Genomic DNA, 16,124 nt, shown 5'->3' with positions numbered 1-16,124 from the left:
TGTTTTTGTTTATTCCTCACTACTCTTTCATCAGGGTTCGATGCCATGTCACGTGCTGTCATATGCTTCCATCTTAAACTATACTATTGTAGCTATGAGTGAAAAACTGGGCTGCTAAGGCATTAGTCATTAAATTAACATAAATCCAATTCATTTATAAATACACAAATAGATATGTATTTATTTGTAAATTTCAACAAATCACAATTATGTGTATTTCAAATTAAATAAATAATAAATACAGTATCTTTTACCTTTTGTACAAAATTTATTTTTAAAGGAGTTTTATCCTTTAAATTAATCACAGCACGACAGCAATATTTAAGGAATGTTTGAAATAATATCCAAGAAATTCTAGTAAAAAGTGAATAAATAAATAGACAAACCGATCAATATCTATGTGACAGACCAAAATCCTCCTAAGCCCTAACCACACTCGGGTTTGCTTAGAAGGAACGTTTTTGCAATTGTCATTGCCGTTTTCTTACCAAGTATTGGTCAAATTTTCAATGTTGTTGTTCAAATTAACAAACTTTCAAATTTTGGGCTTTGTTTTACAAATGACGAAGATTATATGATACACATGTTAATTCACTGAGAAAAGAAAAATATGATACATATGTTAATGACCTATGCATAAAACACGAGATTCTGTGGGTATCGTATTCTGTCGTAATCTTTTTTCTTTATTTTGTCGTAGAATGCCTGATCGCGTCTAGAATTGCTTTATATCAATGATTTCATTAATTCTAGCTTTATTCTCGTAGCTTTTTCCCTTTCTTATTAGAGACGGTCCCACGTAAGAACCTTAAGACTCCTTAATAAATTTAAATGAAGACAGTATCTTTAAAAAGAGATAATTCATAGTTTCGGGTTTAAGCTACGAATTTGGCAAGTTCACGTATAGGTCCACATGTCAAAACACTTGGAAATTCAAATAGCATAAGACACTGAAAATCTTCTTAGGTCCACGTATATTATATTACTATCTGAACAAGGATCAGAATTACTAATCAAATACCAATCCCGATGCCTCCAAGTCAAATTAAGATTGTAGTTTCGGAGTAGTATTTGTTTTAGCTTTGTAAGAGTTAGTTACGCTGATTGAAAAAAAGAAAGAAAGAAGGAATTTTCGTAATAGGATGAAGCAGTAGTTAACATTAAAGGCTTACATTTAGCTGTTGTGGGGACCAAATGCTTCATCAACGATCCCATCATGGTCCACATTTTAGGTTTTTTTTTTCTTCGTGTTCAGCGATAATATTTTATATAGAACGATACTATAACCTCTCAATTTAATATTAGGGTGAACAAGAGTATTTCTTTGACATAAATATTGTTGTAACGTAAACAGAAGAAAGTTCAAGAGCACCACAAAATTGCTCATAAATATTATGTTTGAGTCTCACTATCCTCTGATGTGCCGTGCACTGCAAAAAATCAAAGCGAAACCTGAAAGTTCAAGGCCAGCTCATAGCCTCATACTCTACAGCCATACATTATTAATTCATTGTATTTGAAAAAAGAAAAAAAAGAATGCAGGCAAGAGGCATCCTGATATTAATTTTATTCGACCCATTTATTGTGTTCTTCACTTCTTCTATCTATCTCTATCTGACTATCTGGTTGGATTACACCAGCAACCCTTTTGATTTTATTTTTTTCCTTTTCATTGTCAGTTGGAAGGATTTGGTATGCTTCACTGTACGAAAAATAAGTCATCTCATTGTGCTTTTCGTTTCATTTTTTTTCTCTTTTTCAACAATTCGACAAAAAAAAAAAATCAAACATGTACATAAGTATACAATAAAAATTATTTTTTTGCTTTATATATAAAAAACTAACACAAAAAATCGTTATTGTTGCGTTAATTTTTAATTTAACGCAACAAAAACACATTTCTATTTTTGTTTGTTATTTAAAAAAAATAGAAGCTTGTTTCTTTAAAGTATATATATAAAAGTGTGGAATAAGAAGAGTGAGAATAAGATGGGCCTATACAATTCTCCAAACCAGTGGGACTCCACTCATAATTAATCCTCTTGAAATTTGCACTCTGCACCCACGAGTCATTCGCTATGTGTCAACTCAAATTTGTATCCTAATAGTTTTCATTTTTCCGCTGTTTTCTCTTGGGCAAAAAAATTACATACAATCAATCGATTACTTTACAGGACCACTAACCAGGAATATTGTGAACATTGGACAAAAGGAGAGATCTAGGTGATCCTGCTAATCATCAACAGTTACGAACTCATAAAATGTCAATTGGTCTGACAAGTGTAACTGAAAAAAGGTGGACAAAACGGAATGGGACGATAAGTAAAGAACCAAGGCCATGACAACTGAACTTTGTTTCTCTCAGTTATCTTCATCATTACATAAAAAATTAACAACTCTGATAAATTTGAGTTTGTGAACCAGTAAATTTACTTCAAAATTCATGCATCGCCTTTTGAACTGAAATACTAACTAGTCCGCGGTATGACGTTTCCACCAACGTCAAGTAATAGGCATGGTTATTTTGTAAACTGCCCCACCACCACAGGGTCAAATATTCTAGAATGTAGGAATCATACAAAATTATAAATCAAATGGGAGATGAATGACCTGGCACAGGCACAATTAAACTATGTGACACAATCAAGTCATAATTCTTGTTTTAGATTTTTTTTTTTCACTTCTTAACAATAAGATACAAAAAGTAAAAAAAAGTTACATATATTATTTACCTATTTTCTTAATAATAAGATTCAAAAGTAAAAAATTACATATTTTATTTACATCAAGTCAAAATGCGAGCACACAAGGTAGAAGAATCCACAGTAATCTTGCTCCAGATCAAAAAAAAAAAAAAACATTTCCATGATTCACTTAGAAATGCGTAACTAAAACAAACTGATCAAGGAATAAAATCAAATTTTTACACGTCAAATTCTACACTAGATGCAAGACTTTCCGCATAATTACTTTTAACTTTTCCTAAGACTACCTGATATCAATCATCGAACTTCAAATGCAGTTTTTTTAACCTATAGGCATATAAAAAAATTACACATTAAATATATAGTATAAAATCAAGCCATGCACAAAATCACTTGAACTTAGTCATACAATGGAAGAATTTCAAGTAATCTTGCAAATATTTCCAGCTTGTTCCATTATCAGGGGTCCCAAATTATGTTTCTGAATCAGAAGGATGGAACAAAATTCACCTTCTCCAACCTGTCGCAGAGGCTTTCTTTCCACATTTTGCTTATGTAGCTGCTCTAGGTGCTTTCATGCCGAATCCATGCTTAACTTTCTCCACTCTGTTAAATTGTCAAAAAAGCATGGCTTGAATCGAAAAATATCCCAACTGAATGCTCTCAAAGATTAATAAAATATAACGCAATATCAACACTTGTATAAGAAGTCAAATACTGGAATCATATTGAAAATATTGAAAGCTAGAGTAAACACCATCATCTGGAATTAGGCTTATGTAATGTACGGAGAAAGAAAGAACAATCAATTAGGTGGAAAAGATAGATAAAACTCCTTGATCCTAAGCTGGTCATGTGTCATGTGCAAGCACAAGATATATCTTGTGATAATACTAGATTCAATTGAAATGCCATAAAATTTAATAGATGGTCATGTGCAAGCACAAGATAACGATATACAATACATGATGGAATAAAGAAATGTCTGATAAAACATCAGAAATATATCAAGACTATCCCCCTAGATCACTAATACCAAAAATTACCCAACTTTTCAACTCCTGTATTTTCGTCACTCTCACTAAAAATCTTTGACAAATAAAATAGGGAACACACACAAAAAAAAAAACCTTAAGTATATTCTCTCTCTTCCAGTCTTCCATAGCACAACAATTCACAAACTAGTAGCTGCAGCCTGCTACAAAACTGTGCATCCCATCTCTTGATAAATCTATAATGATATGCAAGATGTTGATTGTTTTCCTTCTAACATAAGAAACCTCTATACCAATTCAAAATATTACAAAGATTCCACATGTATCTTGGAAACCTCCTGGCTCCCATCCAATCTATGGCCCAAGATGAGAAAGGCAACTGTTAAAATGTAGATTGCTAGTAAAAGGGAATGAACACGGCTTTTAGTAAAGTAGCAATAACTATTTGGTAAAACACTATCATCGCCAAGTATATAATAGGAACAACAGTAGTACATTAAAACAAAAAAGGTAGAAATTTATTGGAGAATAGAAACAGAATAGCACTTACGTTGGTGCAAGTTTGCCAAGGCTGTCCAGCTCTTCACCTGTGTCTTCATCCAGGACTCTCCCAGAAATATCAATGATATAAGATCGATCTCTATCTGAGGGGAGTCCTCTCCCAGCTAGCAAATCTAAGTCTTTTTGGTGAAGTTCCCTACCATTTACAAAAACACCAGTATTTCCACCAGAACATTTGTCTGGCAAGGGATGATTGAACTCTTCTATAAATGGCTGCAGGAGAAATCCCCTTGCTTAGTTAACATGATTGGGCTATGTCTATAAGCATTCAACCAACAGATTGGGATAGAATGGTATAACTTACAGGAATTATTCCAAGACAAGGCCCTCCCATGACACCCCAAAATCCAGCCCGAAAATCATACCTGTACAAGGGGAAATCTGTTAGTGCACTATATAAGCAATCAGCAGAAAATTTATAATTTGTTCAAAATTGCAATATAACACATCGAGAAATATTAATTCTGCAAAGGGAATCTAAGCATGAAAGTCAACTTTATTTTGTCAGTGAACACATACTACAGACAATTGCAATTTAACTGAATCCACTAACTACAACACGAATTTATTGAAGCTCTCTGATATATCTCAATCTAACATAGCATCAGGTATAGATGGTACGGAAGATAACAGCTGACCATAAACTCATAAAGCATACTAACCAATAATTTCCAGGCTGGATTGTTCCCGCTAGCTTTTCAGCCTTCTTGACAACACGATCTGACAAGGGCTGCCCATTTACCGTAACACTGATTTTGCTACGATCATCTGTATGATTAGACCAGGAGAAATCTCGGAAGCTTTTCTTGATAATATTTGCAAAAAATGATTCGCCACCTCTGGTGGATCTAGGATGATAATGTTCTCGGCTAGCATCTGCAGAATCCTGGGAGACCCCATTGTTTGAATAATCATGGACATCCATCTCAGTTGCAAGTGCTGTCTCTTTCAAAGAATTTTGACGCGATGACATCTTGTCCACTTTTGTCTTGTCTTGCTCTGAGCGACTACTTTGGTTTCCTTTTCCAAAACGATTTACTGCATGGTTATTATTGGAGTAATCAAAATACTCCTGCAGAGGTGAACCAGCAGGAGGAGATAGAGAGTCTGTAGTTGGCCGATGAATGGACTTAGTGGCTTCCCTTGGAGCGATCATTGTTTCTGGACTATTTTCATCTTCAGATGTACTAAGTGATGAAGAATGAAAACTCGGAATCTCCCGGGACTTGTTAGAATTCAAAGCAACCAGAGAAAAAGGTTCCCTGTCTACTGAATGAAAATCATAACCAGAATAATCATCAGATGAAAAGTTAGCACCAGTCCTATTCACATGACCTCGGGAATGTGACATGTGGCTACTCACAACCTCATTAGAGCTACTATCACCTCTTGAAGAAGCTCCCTTTGTTTCTAAATTAGGAGAAATAACCAGCTTCTTGTTGATGACAGCAAAGCTGATTTCTGTAGAACAAGCCCCGCATTGCACCTTTTGCTGATGATTTTTCACCAGAACCAATGGTTTTTTAGGCAGTAGCAGCAACTCAAAGCAATTATGGCATGAGATGAAGGGCGAACCACCGGCTACAGGATAGCAACGCTGGCTACTACTAGCTAACATTACTTTGCGAGGACGGCTTCGAACAAAACCACCCATCTCAGAGTTGACATCACTAGCCCATCTTGCGTGTAATTGTTTTTCATGATAGGTCATAGGAGGAATGGCAGTTCTAGAATTATGAACATGTGGACCAAATGACCCTGGGATCTCATGATGGTATAACATAGGATCATTTGGGATATCGGGGAATCTGCTGTTAATGAATGAAGCAGGTGGTGCTGGCACCGAACCTCTTCGTTTGTTATCATAGCAATGGAAACAAGAGCAAGTAGGTGGGTGAAGCATTGCATTATGAGAGTATAGTTCATATGAATCTGGATTAGTATCAGCATACCGTCCGGGATAGTAGGGATGCAATGGTTGTTGTGGGAACTGGTGTGGACCTCTCCTCAGCATTCGGGATGCAAAAGGATCCCCGTAACGATTTGGATTATGCGTTGAAGGAGGGAAGTTGGGCATAGCCATGTCATGACCACTTGCATAAGAATATGGATCATGATGATAATTGAAATGATTGGAACCTGCCACATGCTTATTATCAGTGCCAAAAAATTGCCTAGAAGTTCTGTTCAACCCTGATGATCCATCTGAAAACCAAGGATCAGAGCCACCATAAGGATGATGATCTGGAGGAAGCATCCTTTCATCAGGAAGAATCTTTTCTTTTGGGTTGTGAACAATTTCAGAAGACTTACTGATGTGAACCTTTAACTCATCCAGCTTCCTGAGAAGCTCAGCTCGATCCTGCTCAAGGTGCTGAACCATGTCCGCACCATCTGATTCTTTATGACTCCTCCACGATTCCATATAGTTACTAGAAAAACTAGAGAAGCCATTTGAAGGTCCCTCGTCAGGATATTTTGAAGTTGAAAATCTCACATTTTCCATATCAGCTCGTGGCTTTCTCCAAAATCCATCCATCTCACTTCTCTCTCCATTCTGCCAATTAGAAATTCTCCCAGAGAATTTGGACCCATTCTCACGACCAATTTGAGACTTGGGTGGTTCCTCCTGTTCTCTTCCAATGGTTTTACCCAGTTCATCTTTATTCCCACTGACATCAACATGATCGTCAAATACCCCTTTCTCACCAACATCCGCTGATTGATTCTGAAACCTCTCGTCCATGTTATCTACTTTATACACATCCCTTTGATTATCATCCCTAGAGGGACCACTACTGGACTTAGCATCAACATCCGAAGCATCACTGCGATCAACTAAGCCTTTCTCCAAAGAACTTTCTGATTTACCAGAATCTCCCCCAAGTCCAACCTTTCCCTCATCCGACAAGCTACCACTCACATAACCTTTATGCTTCGCTGCAAATTAAAAGCAAAATGGCAACTAAAATTAGAAACTAAAAACACTTTACCACCCATTTCCAAAAACAAATCCCACAAAATATAAGATCATTAAGAAGCAAATAAAAATCAATTAAATGTACGAGATCGTTTCCTAACAATGAAGTCAAAAATGGAAATGCCAATTGCAACCGTAATTTTGTCTAATAAAAATGCTATAAATTGCGAAAGCTCGTTAAAAACAAAACCAATGTGACAAGAAAAAGAGAAGGAAAGAAAAGAGGGTACCTCGAAGAACGGCACCACAGCCACCACATTGATAGACAGAGTAATCAGCGAGTTCGGGAAGAAGATTTTGACACTTCGGGCAACGCACCAATCGCACCTTGTTGGCCGAGTCCGACATGAAGAAACGTTCGTTGAAGGGAAAAGAAAGGGACTAGTGAGCAAACACCATCAACAAGAGCAGAGAAGAAGAAACGTTGAAGCACATGAGAAACGAAACGAAATGAGAAGAAAGAAGCTTAAAAAAGAAGAGGATGTTTGTTTCTCCCTAAAGTGAATGCTTGGCTTCTTGGAAACAACAACAGCAACGTTAGAAAGGGAAGGGTCGAAGGTGGTGATGTCGTTAAACAACAACGCTTTCATTCACAAAGTGAAAGCAATACACATGCTCAGAGAGAGAGAGAGAGAGAGGAGAAAGAGACTCTTTTCTCGCTTTCTCTTTTGCAGCTGCTGCTTCTTCTTTTGGGTTTTCTTAGTGTTTTTCTAAGAATCCAAACAACAAAGACAAGGGAAAAAAAAAGGAGAAGGGGGTAATTAATTAAGAATAACAGCGGGGACAAATTTTCCTCTGGGGAATCTTAGAATCTGGGGAGGTTAAATTAAACTCTGAAAGCTGCAATATTTCTAATGCAAAATTACTGAAGGATCCCGAATTAACGAGTGTTTGTTGGGCTTGAAAGAGTACGAGAAAAACACATAGGATCATTTTCCAAGGTTGTAGCGTACTGGTCCTATGGCAACCAAATAATTGGGTCCAAAAACCGAAAGTGAAACGACGTCGTTGGGAGGAGTCCCCTTTACGTTATTTTGGCTACATGCGTAATTTGTGAATTGGGAATGGACCGTAGTTGCTTGGAAGTAGTGGAACTGTGTCTGTGAAAGAGAGAGTCTTCTTCTCTTCTCTCATCAGGAATCAGTTCTCAATAGGCGCCTTTACTTTCCATTGGATTGGAAATGCACATTTTATTTACTAATACTAATGCCACTCAAATCAAACTTTACTCTTCTATTTCATTAATGTTGCTACAATTATGCGCCATGTTATAATAAAGTCACCATAACATAATTACATAATGCATTGTTGGGTTGGGTTGGCTTGTTTCCTTGTTAAACACTTCTTATTGGTATGCGTTGCTTTCTTCCTTTTGAATTTTGATGCGGTAGAGCTTTGCTTTTTTTTCTTTTTTTCTTTTAAATGTGTTTTATGCAATTAGTGTAAATTGTTTTGGGTTAAATATTTCAAATTTAAAATCAATAATTTTGTTCGTATTATTATATGAAGTTAGCTACTTGTGCGTCTAATAAAATGTCATTTAGCTATTTCAGGTAACACCCAACAATGCCTATGTGGCATGTGAACATGTGAATCCCAAAATAGAATCTCTTTTAATAAAGTAATTCTATTTATTTTTTAGAAGATGTATATTAACAAATTACAATTATAATTAATCTTAAAATGCATCCCAATATAACTTATTAATATATTTCTTCTAAAAATAAGTAAATGTACTTTAGTAGTTATTAATGGGATTTGTTAAAATATACTCACTTATTTTTTTAAAAAAAAAATATACGTTAGCAAATTATAATTATAATTGTTCTAAAAATACACCATGATACACGTTGCTAACATATTCCTTCTGGAAAACAAATGGGTATATATTGGTAAACCATATATATCTATTTTTTTTTCATTCATTTTTCAATACAATAATGCATGTGATATTTATCATAAAAAACTATTGAAGTTGTTGATCATCAACATCTATCTACACACCATTGGGATGCTTAAGAAGTACTTGACAATATGTGTTACTCGAGTGTAATTTAATGATTAATGTATGTTTGGTTTGTAGTTAAAATTATTGCAACGTAAGTTTCAATGTAATCCAATGGATAAAAATAAAGTAAAAACAAAAACAAGGGTTAAAAATATTTTTGTCTCAAACATATTTTTCCACCTAATTTCTAAATATGTACTCAGAGGTGCTTTTCCTATAGCAACTTTGCTTAAAAGCTATTTGAAAAATTGTCTAAGAGAGATCTATTGTACCTTGAGTTACAACTATATATGTGTTTTGATTTTTACCGTATAAAAAAATCACACATTCATTCTTTTTTTTAAGGAACATTTCTTGTGATTTTTTATTTTCAATAAATTTTAATGAATAGAAACATAAGTGTTTAGAAGAGTATATTTCTTACACTCTTTTTATTTCTTTTATCTCAAAAGAGATGACCCAAAAAGAGAGTGAGTAGAGAAAAAGAGAGATAAGATAATTTCCTTTAAATCTCATTCACCTAGGGTTTCTTTTAAAAAAAAAAAAAAAAACTACTTGTTTATCTTTTCTCTTTAAGAAAATAAACTGCTTAATTTTTAATAATTTTCCACAAAACGTGTTTGTCTCAAGTTCTTAATATAACAAGAATAAAAGCGTAAGTGATTCTATAATCTGGTTTACCATTTCGATTCTTTCCTATTACGAGCATAACTTGAAAGGCAAATAAAACAGGCTTCACTTACATAAGTGCCACAATTTAATGTTTTTTATAAACTGGAATGGGTCAGAGAGTGAATAAAAGGAATCAACATGAAATTGAAATTGGTGGTGGGTTTATTTTCCTCCTACCAAACGTTAAAGTGGTGAGGGATGGGAGAACAGAAATACTAGAATCGAGAAAAGCAAGGTTTTGGGGTGATGTGGAAAGGCAAAAGTGAGGATGGAAGCTGACTAGTCTTCTGAGTCACAGTTGAGTGTTTAGGAAAGCTGTGAAATGAGACATGTATTGCAATTTGCCTGCAAAATCCCATATGGGATTCGGGGGCTGGGCTTATGACCCAACATAACAACAACATTTCCTTTTCTTTATCGCTGACAAGTCTTTGACTTTTTTGGTTACCATTCTCACACCCACTTTTCTCAAAATTAAAATCCCTACTTAAGTCATTACTACTGAAATAATTTTGGCATCAACACATAATAATGATGGGCATAATTATTAAAAAATATTTAAATCTATTGTAATTAAAAAAATTAACAATTTTTCATTTATTAAAGATTTTTTGTGGAATACTTTTAAATAAAAAAACATGATAGTATAATAAAGAGTCAAATTTAACTTTTTTTTAAGATATAAGAATAATTGGGTGGCTAAGAAAAAAAAAATTAAGGGTCCCATTATCCTGTTAATAAAAAATTAATAATTTAACAATTAATATTTATCAATAAAAAAACAACCTTTTTGTTTTATTATTGTATATGCAATTTAAACGGGTTAAGTTTAAAAAAAAAATCTAAAAAAATTGTGTTTGATCCAACTCTTCTTTTTAAGAAAAAATCAAAAGAAAAAAAATTAAGTAAAACATTACGTGAATCAACATTTATTATAAATAAAGGAATGAGTAATTAACAACGGACAGCTACAACTCAAGGAAAAAAATACAAGGTACAAAAAAAAACAAAGACCAAAAGGAAAAAAACAGGAAACTTTATTGGGAAGATGCTAATGAATGTATTCTCAAAATTCATGTAAAAAATGATGGCATGAAAAATTACTCTGGAAATTTCATATGAAATAATGATATCATCAAAGATATTATATATAAATAAAAGATAAATTTTATATTTTGAGTTATCCTTTAAAATTGAGTTAGGTTTAAAAATTTAAAATAATATCAAAATTTATCTTAATAATTATTTTTGGACTTATTAAACCATTCATAATCCAATTATTATTGGATCAATCATACATGTTTAGTTTTATAAAGTTTATAATCAAAATGTCTCATTCTTTATATGAGTGTAATATGTTAAAGATCTCGTACTAACTAATAATGTGACCAAAATGTTATATATAAGTAAGTAATAGTATTCATCTTTTAGTTTTTAAATTAGCTTTTAGAATTAAATTAAGTTAAACTCCAAAATTATGAGGACTTATGTCATATACAACTAGAGAGTTTTTATTTTTCTAAATGTAATATGGAGGCTTAAATATATTTTAACATGTAAATATGAGGAATTCAAGGTTATTATTATTTTGATTTTTCTAAAGAAGGTTATTATTATTTTGATGTTTCTAACTAACTAAAACAACAAGGATTCGGATTTTGTTAGCAAAATTAATAGGTCTGCTAAGATGGTAGTTAGTGGTTTAGTACTGCTGTCATAGATTTTGTTGACAAAGATTATATGTATTATGTATAGATGACACACGACAGATACATAGTCGTCTTGAAAATTAGCCGAATTGTTCTAAGCATCGATGACATCATGGCACACATAGCAAACTTAATTATCGCTTCTTCTTTTTCTTTTTTCTTTTTTTGTAAAACATAAGAGGTAATCTGATTGCTTCGTTGTCTTTTAATATTATTATTACGTACGTGTATGATGAATCGGTGTTCATTTCAATACTTCTTCAAATAATGAAAGAAAGTCAATAGTTTAACTGATTAACTAAAATACTTCAATGTCAAGCATATATGCTTGGTCCTCTCTTTATATCAGCATTCTATATAGTAGGGATACCTGCTTTAGGCTTTGGTCAACTCTCAATTTGATAAATATAAAATAATTTTCTAGTACAATTATTTGTAATTTTTATTATTTTTTTCTGTTGAGAAAGTTTCAAAAGCCTTGGAAAATAAGCTCGTGACCAATTCCCTGTACATTGAATTAAATAGGAAACAAGTCTGGTGGACAACCAAATGTTAACATATAAGAGCGAATGCCACTTCAACATTACGAGGTCAAGATGTGCTGTCACTGATTTTGCATAAGATATCATAACTTTTACCTTTTCTTATGGTGGAGGAGAAAAATTATTCATTAAAAGAGAGATAAGAAGAAAAAAAAATGTAAATTATGTGATTGAGTGATACAGGGAAAAAAATAAATTACAAAAATCATAACCTACTCTCATCTTTTTGTGTGTTGACGAAGATTAAAACAAAATATATTAACCTTTTTTAGGATGTTTATAGGCATGGGTCACTCGCAAATTCAATTTTATTTAATCTGATCCGAACAATTTGGTTTTGATTAGATCATTTATGTATTTAATCAAAATCGAACCAATCAAAATCGTTCATGTATAGATTGGATCACAAGTTTAAATTTATAAATATAATCAAAACCAAACTGAATCAAATAAATTTTTTAGAATTATTTGGTTTGACTTTAAATATTGTTTGATACTTCAAGTGTTGGGACTATTAAGGTTATAACTTCTTAAGATGTTACTTTCAAGTACATTATTATTTGTTTTACCTTTTTCATATTTATTTTTTTGTCATGTATATAATATTAATGGATCATATTTTGTTCATTTATTTCTACAAATATGATTACAACAAATATGGTTGCAACAAATCTAGTTGCAGCAAAGCTTATTATAAAAAATTAGTTTGTAGGAAATAGTTGTGATTTAAACTAATATAGTAAATCTCGTTGAATAATAATTTGTTTTAATTTGTATTAACCTATTTTAAAATATTATGTTGATAATATTAAATGAATCAATTTTACTATTTTCAAGTATTTGATAATATTTTGTTAATTGTATTAGATATTTGGAAGAAAAAAAGATCAAATTTAAATGAATATCCTGTTGGTCTGAATCGAACCAAACCGTTCATGAATGTGTTGGGTCTGAAAAAAATGTAAAAAATGAACCAAACCAAACCGATTAAATTTAATTGGGTTGGGTCCTGAATTTGATCAAAATCGATCGGAACCGGCCCACGAATACCCCTACTTTTTTTCTTCAAAGATTTTTCTTTGTTTTTCCTTTATAAATATTTTTATTTATCTATATATAATTGAGAATTCACTTTTTTTTAAATCCTATTAAATTATTATTTCAAATGAAATCAATTATTTTTCCTGTTATATTCTTATATCCATTTTTTTTATTTTTTAGAATATATATCATCCAGTAAATAAGATATGTTAGGTGTTGAAGCGAGAACACCCCTCAATAAAAAAAATACATCCAAAACTTTTGGGATTGAACCAAAGTTATAAAACTCAATCTCATGAGTGTCTAATCAGTGATCTAGTTAAGGTAGTGGTTCAGTGGGTCAATTGTTCAATCGGTGGGTTATTAATTGGTCTGATTTGACCCGATACATATTAAAAAAATTAAAATTATATATGTATATATTATATATAAGTATATAACTAACATTATTTGATTAAGAAAAATTAATTCATACTCAAAAATTCAAAATAACAATTGAAGTATTAAAATTCATAACTCAAGTCAACAAATAATAATTCAATAACACAATTACACAAGTCTCAAGTTTGTTTTTTTTTTGAGTTTTTTTTATGTGAAACGGGTTTTAAAAATTGGGTCGGATTGTCGTGTTTACCCCAAACTGGTTAAGTTTGCTCGGACCAGATACATGATCGGTCCAATAACTAAACCAGTCCGATTATGTCACTGGATCTCGATTGAACCGGTCCAACCGACTGAATCGATCTAGGTTTTTGAACTATAGATTGAACACATGTTTAAGGAATATAGGTTTATTTTACTTTTATTTGTACACTTTTACAGAAAAGTGATCTTATAAAAAAATAAGATAACATTCATTATTATCATTTTAATTATATTTTATCTTTAATTAATATTTAAATATTTTCACACTTATTACAAATAAGAGAGAAATAAAAGTAATAGTCATTTTTAAAAATTAAAAATATTGATCATAACAAGTTCTAGTTAATGACGGTTACACTGCCGCTATCGTTACTTAATACATCAAATTCGTGTTTCATTGATTTATAATTTTGTAATTTTTTTTACTATTTTATTGTTAACCTTGAAAATATTTATGTAATTTTGCTGTTTTTGTTCCTTTTTTCGTTTTCAAGTTACTAGATGTGTTTATATAATAGTATTTCATTTTTTTTTACAAACTTTAGTTCTTAATCTACAAGCATTTTTAGATTCCAAAAAAAAAAGTCCAAATATACAATAATATATAATCGAAACATGATTTCTTTATACAAATATACAACGATAATGTGTTTTTATTGTTAATTTTTTTTCACACTCCAACAACACAATAAAATTATGTTTTTCTTATGTTTTCATTTAAGGAACAATTTCAAGATAACATAAAAAGATACTCAGACACTCACGTAGATCATGCCAATAACAAAACAGATAGTTTCAATAGCAATGCTCCTTCAACTTTGAGGTCGGGGTGGAGCCTATAACTCATATTTTATGGACCCAAAAAGTCTTGTAACATATATAGTTTTTTACTTTATTTTTTAATGGTGTGGGAGGATCGGTCTAACTTATATCTCTACATGTATTTTTTTTAATGATGTATTTTAAAATTACTTAAAACAATTTTTTAAAATTATTGTAATTTTATTTTAATATATTTATATTTATAAGCCTTTTTTAAAATGTAAAATTACTTACTAAATTATTATAATGAAATTTTATTAAGCACTTATTTTTCAGTTAATCTTTGTTTAGACTTAAGTAATATTTTATTAATTTTAGTTTTAGAAAAATTTTCTAGAAAAACATGAATTATTAATACTGTAGTTTAAGTTCAGTAATAAGTGTTGTATTAAGTTTAGCAGGATTTTTTTTTCTTGTTTCTCAGATGTATACTCTAACATCATTTTTTTTAAATACGATTGAATACTAAATTTAAAGTTTGATTCATTATATTATAAGAAACTAATCCTTTCTTAATTTCAACATTGTGTTTGGTTGGTGATGCTGTGAAAGTACTATGATATTTTTTTTTCTACATTTATAATGTCATGCCACAACTTGTTGTGCGTGTTTGGTTTGATATTACATAATTGATTATGAGTTCATAATTGATTTTAAATATATTTTCATATGTTTAATTTCATATTAAAGAATAACTCAAAATTAATTTTGAGTCCAAAATTGATTTTGTATTAAAACAACTTTACAAAATTTTATATTTACTCCTAAATTAATTTTATAATAAAACATTCAAATTTAAATTAATCACTTTACAATCAATTTTATAAAATTTATTAATTTTACGGAGGCAGATCCATGACACACACCTTATAGCTTCTAATAGTATTTTAAGTGATTTTTGTGGCACTATCTCGCAACCAAACATATACTAGGCCAATAAGCGACTTTGGGACTAGTCCAATTCTACTTTGTCCCTCTATTGGATCTGGATATACGTGTCTTCAACAATAATTATAGACAAATATTTTTTTAATATTTTCATTCCGTTCCATTTTTTTTCCTTCATTTTATCAGGCTCTTTTTTTCACCTCAATACATTCCATTTTGCCGTGTATGTTAATCAGAACTCAGTCTCTAATAAGTTCTGCGAGTGGGGCTAAGGTTTTTAAATGCTCAGTGGCATGAGCGTGTATGGCGACACCATTGGAATGCTTTCTTGACCAGTTGACCTCCTCCACTGAGGTGAGGACAAGATGCACTCATACGTGCCCACTATTCAAATGGTGGCTTCCATTTCCACATGCATGCCAAATTCACTAACAACTTGTTTCAATCCCATAAAAAAAAAATTATGCTAACTTGTTTGTTTGCCCCTATGCACATCACAACACTTAATAGAGTGTGCTTTGACAATGACACAAAGTGAACCAATTTATAACTCAGA

General features: G+C 31.7%; 1 protein-coding gene across 1 annotated transcript; it reads right to left on the bottom strand.

Moving 5' to 3' along the window:
- Positions 1–2,715: 2,715 nt before the first annotated feature.
- LOC100795121 (protein ENHANCED DISEASE RESISTANCE 4) lies at positions 2,716–8,299 on the bottom strand. Its single transcript, XM_003553731.5, has 5 exons — positions 7,472–8,299; positions 4,924–7,201; positions 4,566–4,626; positions 4,251–4,474; positions 2,716–3,311 (listed from the first exon to the last, which is right to left on the bottom strand). Exons 1-5 carry the CDS (start codon positions 7,587–7,589, stop codon positions 3,257–3,259), a joined length of 2,736 nt encoding a protein of 911 aa, XP_003553779.1. The 5' UTR covers positions 7,590–8,299; the 3' UTR covers positions 2,716–3,256.
- Positions 8,300–16,124: the final 7,825 nt, after the last annotated feature.

This window comes from Glycine max, chromosome 19, assembly GCF_000004515.6.
Source record: "Glycine max cultivar Williams 82 chromosome 19, Glycine_max_v4.0, whole genome shotgun sequence".
Taxonomy (NCBI): Eukaryota; Viridiplantae; Streptophyta; class Magnoliopsida; order Fabales; family Fabaceae; genus Glycine; species Glycine max.
This window is presented reverse-complemented; position numbering and strand designations above follow the sequence as displayed.